The sequence below is a fragment of the Saccostrea cucullata genome, unplaced genomic scaffold (genome assembly GCF_032062105.1).
Source record: "Saccostrea cucullata isolate Sc308-1 unplaced genomic scaffold, CSIRO_AGI_Scuc_v1 ctg1232, whole genome shotgun sequence".
Taxonomy (NCBI): Eukaryota; Metazoa; Mollusca; class Bivalvia; order Ostreida; family Ostreidae; genus Saccostrea; species Saccostrea cuccullata.
Window position 1 is genome coordinate 38325 of NW_026924106.1, and position 10119 is coordinate 48443.

The window sequence follows — 10119 nt, forward strand, 5'->3', positions numbered from 1 at the left end:
ATGAAGACACCACCACTTGCCGGTGGAGAGGTGCAAATTTTGTCCTATGCTCGACATTTAGGACGATTGAAGGATCTTTTTTCGTACAAGTACCTACTGCGACACGGGACCTCGGCTTATACGGTCTCATCCGAAGGACCGGTCTCTACGTCACACAGTGCGTTTTTTTTTTCTTTTTAAGCGTAGAAATGATCAGATTCCAGTTCTCTCTCACTTCATATCCTCTGATTCCCAGGATCTTTCATTCTGGCGCTGGTAGCACCTGAATCCTTGTTATGTGTTTCTTCTTACAACTGTCTAATTTTATGAGTGAATTAAAAGCATATTTGAAGTTTTTGTTGGTCATGTAGTAAACCAGCCAATTGATGGATGGATGCAAGTGGGCAAACGTCGTTATTATTAAATGTGCTTCGTGAGGAAAGGAATCTTGTCTGTCCAGTACAATAATTAGTGCATATGGTACCCAACAAGTTGTGAAAATCAGATAAATCAGAAACAAGGTTCGAGCAAAGCACATTGACTTCCGTTGCTGATTGTATGACGTTAGATCCATGACTTGTTTGCTGCTTTTATGAAATTTTTGATAAATACACAAGTAAAATAATCCCGTCAGTATAACTGGAATCCATACAAGAACAATAGAGAATATCACTGTGTAATAGTAAGTGGCCATTCGGTCCCAAATGCACTCAAGACTTTTACGATCAAAGGAGTGGTCCCCAATCCCTGCCAAATTTAATAGGATTAGTAAAATTCCAATAAGATAAAGAGAAAAACACATCGCAATACACGATCTCTTTGAAAATATATTATTGTAGTATTTGCTATGGCAAGTGAAGATAAAGCGGCTGAAGCTCATTAGAGTAATAGAACCAAGGGAATTAATACAGGATATGGTGCACAAGTATGCGATCGCTGGACATAGACGCGGATATGCATAGAAGAATCTTTCTCCCTCTAATTTACCTGGAATGGTTAAAATAATGAATGGTGTTGGTCAATTGAAAACTTTTCATTTACCAATTAAAGAACGAAAGAGATAAAAATAGTTGACATATCTATGCAATTTCAATAGATCTGGTGTAAATGATTAAAATTATACCTAGTATATAATTTAACCATGTTCTGTCTGAGGTTTGAAAAAATATGTATGTTAACTTGTTTTTCTTAGTAACTCAAAAATATTTACATTAATTTTTAATTGAAAAGTTCAAAATTTATTAACAAACTTAATGTAATATCCAGGAAAATTAAACCATCACAGTTTGAGTTAAATGTTTACACGTTTTAAAAATATCATTAAATATGAAGGAAAAACTTTTTATTATAAATTCTTGTATACTTACTGACAATATTCATTGGGTCTGCAATGAGCGTCACATACATGTCTGAAAATGCCAGATTTCCGATGAAAATATACTCGTAAGATCTCATCTTAATGATGGAACTGACGGATACTAAGATCAACACATTCCCTACTGTGCCAAAACAAGTAGCCAAGATTAAAATCAGGATAAGAAACACCCCTATTCCCGGGGATTCTGAAACAAACTCAAAACGTTCCAATATCCTTCCGTCCGAAAACGAGGCTGTGGTGTTCATAATTAAGATTTAAATGAAAAGATAAAAAACAACTGTAGATAATTAATCTTGAAATCCCTTTGAATTCAGGAAATCCTTGGGTCTTTTTAGAATGAGCTATTCAGCACATGTCATTTGCTGATGATAGTGTGAACTGAATGCTGACTCTACCTTATTTAACCTGATCTATATATACCCCATCTTCGACTAATACTCAAACATATATATCGACATCTTTTCCAGTAAATTGTTCTTTATTAAAAATGATTGATATAAGGTTTTTCTTAGAAATAAAAAGGGTAAAACATCTCGCAAGCATTTCTTTACGAAACTGCAACTACATGTAATTCATCGTCATTTCATTAAAATGTTAATTCCAAAGCAGATACTCTTAATTTGACACGAGTCTTCAATCTCTAAGTACTTTTTTGTGTGATATGTTTGTATATAATGAATTGAGTTTAAAAAAAAAAGATTAGATTAACAAATTTATCTCTTATCCTCATTCCCTTCTATATAATCACCATTATAATCTTGTTGGACATTTTAATTAGGAAAAAACGAAAACAGAGAATCTGTATGAAGTTACATCCGTATAGTACGTTCCAAGGAAATGAAGGAATTCTTTAAAATATTCCTTAAGACAAATGTGATCAAGTTGAATTATTTTTAAAAATTACAATTTTATTCTTTATATTTATCCAGCTTTAGTGAAATGATAAATTTTTCACAAAATATGATTGATTTGTGTATTTTCTAAAATTATGCATGAAACAAGTAGAGATAACGAACAGCATTCAAGATAAAAGAAAAACCCATAAAACAATACAAAATAGAAGCAGAGCAAGCGCTGACCTCCAAAACATCAGAGGTGGGATCAGATGCCATGAATGAGTGAGCATCCCCTGCCGACCGGTTAAACCCGCCGTGTGCACCTTGTTTAAGACATCTTCTAAATTTTAATGACACTAACGTTAAATATTTGATATTAAGATTCAATATCAGGAATGCGGTGCCAGGGAGTGGTGAGCAGCCTGTCGACCGGTCACTAATCTGAGTGCTTCTGGTCATTGTCCTTGTCTGGAAAATGGGGGAAAAATGCTGTTTGTAAATTATTTGCTAACAATAAGAATGAAAAATAGATTCAATCAACAAAAATGAACAAAATGAAATCTTGTATTTGCTGGTAAGTTTACTGGTCGATTATAGAACTTGTAAAAGGACGACTTTAAATCCAATAATATTCTTTTAACAGATAGTTTTATTGATTTCGTTGAGTGTGTGTGTGTTTTTTTTAATAAATTCTGCTTCATATGAGCTTGAAGGTAAGTCTTCTAATAACATGGTGCAGATGGTACCAATGTGAATTCTGAGAGATTGTTAGAAAACACGACCTCAAGACCATAAGCTGAACAGATTGAGAATAAACTTGTAAAAAATTTTATTCCGAATATCTTTAGTTTTAAGAAACATATGTTCTTGAAATTTTGCAGCTACGTAAAATATTCAAATTTTGACGTAAGTCTGTTCTCAGTTTATGGTCATTGGGCCTGATTTTCAAAAACTACAAAGATATTGACAATCAGAACCTCGAGCATCAAATGATTCTTAAAAATTACTAGCAACTCGAGGCTCTGTCTTTTCTGCATATTCCATAAATATTGACTGGAATTGAGGGCAATATTGATAATGTAATGCGAAGGCTAACATAATCAACGATGACCCTAAACACAGTAAATAACCGTTTTGTGTAAGGGAAATCACAAATCAATAAAATTTTATTTTAATTCATACTAATTGTTAGTCCACTATTTATACAATGAATTGACGACGGATTTTACCGTCATTTCCTGATCATGACAAGAAGCGCACGGCGGATATGGCCGGTCGGCAGAGATGCTTACTCCTCCATGGTATCTGATCCCACTTCTGATGTTTAGGAGGTCTGTGTTGGCTTTGCTTCTATTTTGTATTGTTCGATGAATACTTGTTTGAATACTGTTCGTTATCTCTATATGTGTCCTAAGTATTTCATATTTTTTGCATGCCAACTTAAGTTCTATCAAAAATTCGAGTAGCCACAATTGTGTTATTTTGTAATTTTTGTGACGTTAGAATTTTAGAAGTAGCACTGGTATCTTTACGACACACTAGATAATACCAAATAAATCTACGAATTAGAATCTAATACAGTAATTTTATGTGGAAAAAACCCTTTGCCCTTCGAAATTTGAAATAAAATGATTGTTGACATAATTTTTTTTTCGGACGAGTTCATACCTGTAATGTTGACTCATTCTCTATAGAGAGAATATTATAAATTTTCTTAACTGAATATATATCAACGTTATCCGGATAACTCAGTTAGTCAAACGTTTTTACCCTGACTTTCCTTCACATTGAGTTGTCATTCTTAACGCTAAATGTTAAACTTTAAAGGAATTCAACTGTCCATAAATGTAGGAAACCCCGCGCATAAATACAATTTTCTTATTTTTAGCAAAAATTTTAGAGAGAATATACTACAAATTAATAAAATGTTCTATACTGTTAACATTGAAGAAATTATTAAATGTTTTTTTCATAAAGAGCATCCCATGGTCAAGAGCCATGAGTCCTTAAATGTATCTAATAAGTTGTATTTATTTTTATAACACAAAACCAGACTGGGTATTACTTTTGAAATTATTTCTTCGTATCGAATTTAATTAAGAGGCGATTATTAATATACCAGTATTATATTGATTTTGGATAACTGTAGGAAAAATCAATGTATAGAAATAGTAATATTTAAAATAAGTGATGAAATTATAAACTACGTAATTAGAAACAATTTAACAGACTCAGTCCTGCTTTGTAGAGACAAACGTGTAATATGATTCGGTTAGGCCATGCAAAATTAATTTCCTGGTTCTCAAGTTTTTTTTTTTCAAGAAATATGATGAGAGAGGGAGGTACTTTCATTTTTACGTTTCATTGTCCCAAAACATGATGAGACAGCTTTTTTACATTGTATAAAACCTCCGAAAATGATGAGGGGAAGTGATTTGTTATTTTTATTTTATTGATTTAGCAATAAAAAGGGTCAATGAGGCACCCTTGGAAGAGCTGAAGGGGGGGGGGGGGGTCTGAGAAACAAGAAATTAATACTATTGCCTTATTTTTCGTTATATATTGCGTTGAGTATTTACTTCGATGAACACTGTATTAACATTCTATAGCTAGAGGTCTTCTCATTACAAGAAATCCCCTCTCCGGATGATTATGAACATAGGACATTAAGTCAACCACCTCATCAGCTTAGACAAGAATCCTGTTAGAGAATGTAATTATTCGTTAGGTTACCAGGAACAGAATGAGATTTGATTATATGACATATACATCCGGATTATCCAAATTATGAAACGTAGTTACAGCTGGTTAAAATCATATCTAAAACAAATCAATAAAAACTAGCATTTTAATTTTATGAACTTATGATGATATCTGAATATTTTAGTAAAAAGTGTATAGAATTTGAAATTCAATCTTGAAAACAAATGTTATTCTGGTTTTCTTATACAAGTATAAACTGAACTATACTGGGACGCTCTACCACTTCGCCACGCGGGCGACCAGATCATGCTTGATATAAAGCGGTAAAATGTTGTCTAGATATTTAAGACTTATTTTTGATATGTCGAGCCATGTGTGCAGCACACTTTTGGATATTACCTTTGGAGAATTTCAACTACATGTATTAATGCAATAATTCATGACATTAAAGGCATTGCAACATTTAATGATATTTTTATAACTGGAACAGCAACTTGAAGTTATTTTTTAGCCATTGCTATTTTTATGTATGTTTCTGTGCTTTCTGTTAAGCACTTTAATGTCATAAAAAATTTATTGTGCTTAATGAAAAAATGATTTATTTTTTAAAATAATTAAATTAAAGAAACCAAGTTATGGATTTTTTGTTCAGTGAATTAGATAAAAAATTTCATTGTGTGAAAAAATGATTTATTTTTTAAATAAAACGACCAAGAATTTTTTGTTTTTTTTAATTTCAAAAATACAATTTTTCACTTTTATTCCTTAAACTTTACCTAAGCACTTATTTACACAATTGAAAATTATGAATGTCCTCAAGGGTATTGTCCTTAGCTTTGATCACAGATAAATTTTGCACAGTCATAGTAAATATTTATGGAAAGGTATTCTCGTGTTATTCAGTTCCTGAAGACGAATGATAATTTTGTGTTTTGGTAGTCAAAATATCGTTTGAGTGTGTTGGTGTCTTCGACATTTCAATCGGTATTTCCTTCTTTTTCTTGCATAAGTCGAAAAATTTGTTCAGCTTTACAAGTCTGTCAAAAGCCTTACGAAATTTTGTGTTGGTGAAATAGTAAACCAACCAGTTGATTGAAGGATGTAAATGGCCAAAAACAGTGAGAATCAAATGTGGCTCATATGGAAATGTGTCATTTCTGTCTATCACTATAATCAAGGCGTATGGAATCCAACACAGAGAAAAAATAACGTAAATAAAAAACAATGTTCGTGCAAGGTTGACTGATTTCTGGTTGTGGTCTGCACACGTGACTTGTGTAATTTTTTTCGTACTCTTCCGAACAGTTACGAAAATCTTCAAGTAAAATATTCCCGTTACAGTTACTGGAATCCATACTAAAAGCACGGAAAATACCACAGTATAATAATACGTTGCCATGCGGTCCCATATACATTCAAGGCTTTTCCTGTCAAAGGAATGGTCTCCAATTCCCGCCAAATTTAAAAGAACAAGCGTAAGACCAATAAGGTATAAGCAAACACACATCGCAATGCATGTGCTCTTTTTGAAAATTTTGTTGTAATATTCGTGATGGCAAATAAGAATGTAACGGTTAAAACTCATCAATGTTATTGAACCAAGAGAATTTACGCAAGCCATTGTACAAATATAGGCGATTACTTGGCATAACCCATCTATGGAATTGAAGAAATATTCCCCTTCTAGTTTAGCTGAAAGAAAAAAAATCTTTATGAAGATTACCTGCATTATAAATTAAGTCACCTATAACGCCTTTGTTCTCAACATTTTAAGAATAGAATCTACTAAAATTTAGAATTGTTATATCTAGTCATGCAATGAAAAGCAGCTTTAAAAATGAATTTGTCACTAGAAATATTTTTAAAAAGTGGATATTTGCTACCTAATTATAATTATCTAAAATCATGTCCATAGTGGAACATCTCATTTTGTCAAAGAAAAGGTTAGGCACTCACCAATTATGCTCATCGGGTCGGCAACCAAAGTCACATACAAATCAGAGAGAGCCAAGTTACCGATGAAGATGCATTCTAAAGATTTAATCATCCTACACTTGAAAAGAGACACCAATATGAGCAGATTTCCGAATGCCCCAATTAGTGATGCAAATATCAATACTATAATCAAGAAAACCCCTACAGCCGGGGACTCTGATACAAACTCATATCGATCGAACACCCTTGGCCCGGGAGTTAATGCAGTTGATTCGTTCATCTTGATGGTTGTTGCTTGTTTTTCGATTTTAAATAAAATTATCCTTTTAAAGGAACCTCTATATTGTTCAAAATGTTTCTTCCCTCCAATGGGATCGGTGACACCTCTCTTTTTTTTTTACTTTCTGGAGTTAACATGTTTTATATAGTATAAGGATAGGTTTTATCTAAAAGGGTAATTCATCAAATAATTAAAGTAAATATTTCCAGTTTTACAGGAAGAACAAGAGTCCTTAACCCGATTGGAATAAGAAGTTATTTGTTTGCTTACTATATCAATGTCAAATGCGCAAAACATCACGTTATTTATGTTATAGATGGTCAAAGGATTTGTAATAGTATAGACAATAGCATGTTTACTAACTAAAGGAAGTTTTTATCTTCATTTTCTAGAAATTATCATCTGCGTATTTTGCGGTTCATTTTATATCTTGCATTTTACATTTCATTCATTTTGTTCCATTAAGTCTTGGTTAAAAACCTCGCAGAAACTCCTTTTGTACTCTTACTGACATGAATAAAAGGCAGCTAAATTTTACTGAAAATTTCTTTAAAGACAAAGTTTGCTGAAAGTTTTTAAAATCGATTATTTCAACCCTTGAAATATTGTTTCATATTCTTGATTGTTTTGTAAAAGAACCAAAAACAATAACAAAAAATACTATAGATGGTTAAACCTCGGTAAACAGTAAGTTGGAATAAAATAATCGACAATTTTAAGAGCGTGATCTTAATTGAGAGTGCACATGTGCGAACAGAGGGGACTGACCTTGAAAAATAACAATTAAAATGATTAATCATTCCATAAAACTGTTAATAATATCTCATGAAAGCATTATGTTTCCTTCCAGAAATATTTCTGTTGACAACTTTTAGTATGATAAAATAACTTAACAAATAATAAAATTTGTTTTAAAAAAAAACTAAAGAAACAGAGGGGTTATATGTAGAAAACATGACCGAGGACTATTTGTGCAGTGTTTTTTCGAACAACAACTTCTCATTAAGAGGATGGGGATAATATTTTATATAAATACATGTATTATCAGATAATCAGTTTGTTTGAAGGGTTCAAGAAATCCTTGCAAGGTATCTCCAAGAATAACAGATAAACACGCATCATTTTAATATTTTACAATATCCTCTGAATGTTAACCGTCATCCTACAGAATCCGAAAAAATGTTTATAAACTTGCAGGTGTATTAGAGGTATTTCTATTTAATTCAATATAGAACTACAATTATCACCTTTATATTATTTTTGCTTAGGTACCAAATCAACAAAATGTTTATTAACCCGTTTACTGTAGACAAATGTACATGTCAGTTATGCGACTTTGTAACTGAATATTTGTTCATTTCTAATATCAACAGCAATTAATTCAGACGACAGTGGATTAAACAAGATTATGAAATATATGGATATGATGAAAAGTATTCAAGCTCAAAAGTCCATTAAACAATACAAAAGTGAAGCAGAGCAAAAAACGGACATTTAAAAAATCAGAGGTGGGATCAGGTGCCATGGAGGTATATATATATATATATATATATATATATATATATATATATATATATATATATATATATATATATATATATATATATATATATATATATATATATATTTAAGTGAGCATCCCCTGCCGACCGGTCACACCCGCCGTGTGCTCCTTGTCATTGTCGGGAAATAACGGAAAATCCGTCGTTAGGTAAGTATATATATATATATATATATATATATATATATATATATATATATATATATATATATATATATATATATATATATATATATATATATATATATGACTCTCGATGGCTCGAACTCCGATCTCTCGTTGATTGAGGGTATGCCAGGGGCATCAACAATAGTGGGGAAATATATATATATATATATATATATATATATATATATATATATATATATATATATATATATATATATATATATATATATATATATATATATATATATATATATATATATATATATATATATATATATATCATATATATATATATATATATATATATATATATATATATATATATATATATATATATATATATATATATATATATATATATATATATATATATATATATATATATACAAGTTCTCGATCTCTCGAAGTGAACCTCCGGTTCTGTTTTACCGTATTGTATACCGTTTTTCCTTTATATAACTAAGCAAATTTACTCCTGATCTCTCGAACTTCTATTTCTCGAAGTTCTCTATCTCTCGAACCAAAATCTGTATCCCGTTACACATATTTAATTGATTTTTACTCTCTATTTCTCGAAGTTTTGATTGGGCTGGCATGGAGGTGTTAATTGGGTGTTTACATAGATGACACTACACCTGTGGGTCGTCCGTGTTTTGATATAATTAATTGGTTATTAATTACAGGGTAAATTATTATATTCAAATTCACAACTTATTTCGAATTGAAACTGAGACGATAATTTTTAGAAATTTAATTTATAGATGTTCGTTTCAGTAAGTTCCGATAGACAATGAACTTTTATTATGATTAAATAGAGTCTAAATAATTCCAGCATGGCAAATGTTGCACAAGAAAATTCCTTTCTCAAGGATTGAATACCGATTAAGAAAAATCTGTTGAACACTGGTGAAGGTCCCGATCAAGCCGCGAAATAGCCAAACAGACAGCTGCTATTCGGGTTTCATCTAATCATGAAATATGAACAAATAAATACTGAAACTTTAGAAATTCGTTTTATTTAATCGGAATACAGTCATTGTTGTTGATATCAAGTAAATTACCTGTCAAATACGATTGAAAACGTGCAATGACTTTATTTACAAATACTTCCGGTATCTATAAAAGTAGAACTTCAATGATCGGAACTGAAAATTCCGGATTTTTTTTTTACTTTCTATCTCTCGAACCCCTCGATCTCTCGAACTTTTCTTGCGGTCCCTTGAACTTCGAGAGATCGAGAGTCACCTGTGTGTGTATATATATATATATATATATATAT

The 10119-nt window shown here is 31.2% G+C and overlaps 2 protein-coding genes across 2 annotated transcripts; both read right to left on the bottom strand.

Moving 5' to 3' along the window:
• Positions 1 to 241: 241 nt before the first annotated feature.
• LOC134265734 (melatonin receptor type 1A-like) lies at positions 242 to 1602 on the bottom strand. The gene is made up of 2 exons (XM_062747957.1): positions 1347 to 1602; positions 242 to 966 (listed from the first exon to the last, which is right to left on the bottom strand). Exons 1-2 carry the CDS (start codon positions 1600 to 1602, stop codon positions 242 to 244), a joined length of 981 nt encoding a protein of 326 aa, XP_062603941.1.
• Positions 1603 to 5653: 4051 nt separating this feature from the next.
• Positions 5654 to 7200, bottom strand: LOC134265740 (melatonin receptor type 1B-A-like). Its single transcript, XM_062747962.1, has 2 exons — positions 6853 to 7200; positions 5654 to 6588 (listed from the first exon to the last, which is right to left on the bottom strand). The coding sequence occupies exons 1-2, from the start codon at positions 7109 to 7111 to the stop codon at positions 5792 to 5794; spliced, it is 1056 nt and encodes a 351-aa protein (XP_062603946.1). The 5' UTR covers positions 7112 to 7200; the 3' UTR covers positions 5654 to 5791.
• Between the last annotated feature and the right edge of the window lie 2919 nt (positions 7201 to 10119).

What these genes read in the sequence shown, in the direction of transcription:
- LOC134265734 (XM_062747957.1), bottom strand. Translation starts at nt 1,602, where the DNA reads ATGAACACCACAGCCTCGTTTTCGGACGGAAGGATATTGGAACGTTTT. An exon ending in AGACCCAATGAATATTGTCA is followed by an intron (nt 967 to 1,346) that starts GTAAGTATACAA and finishes TAACCATTCCAG; the next exon opens with GTAAATTAGAGGGAGAAAGA.
- LOC134265740 (XM_062747962.1), bottom strand. Translation starts at nt 7,111, where the DNA reads ATGAACGAATCAACTGCATTAACTCCCGGGCCAAGGGTGTTCGATCGA. An exon ending in CGACCCGATGAGCATAATTG is followed by an intron (nt 6,589 to 6,852) that starts GTGAGTGCCTAA and finishes TTTTTCTTTCAG; the next exon opens with CTAAACTAGAAGGGGAATAT.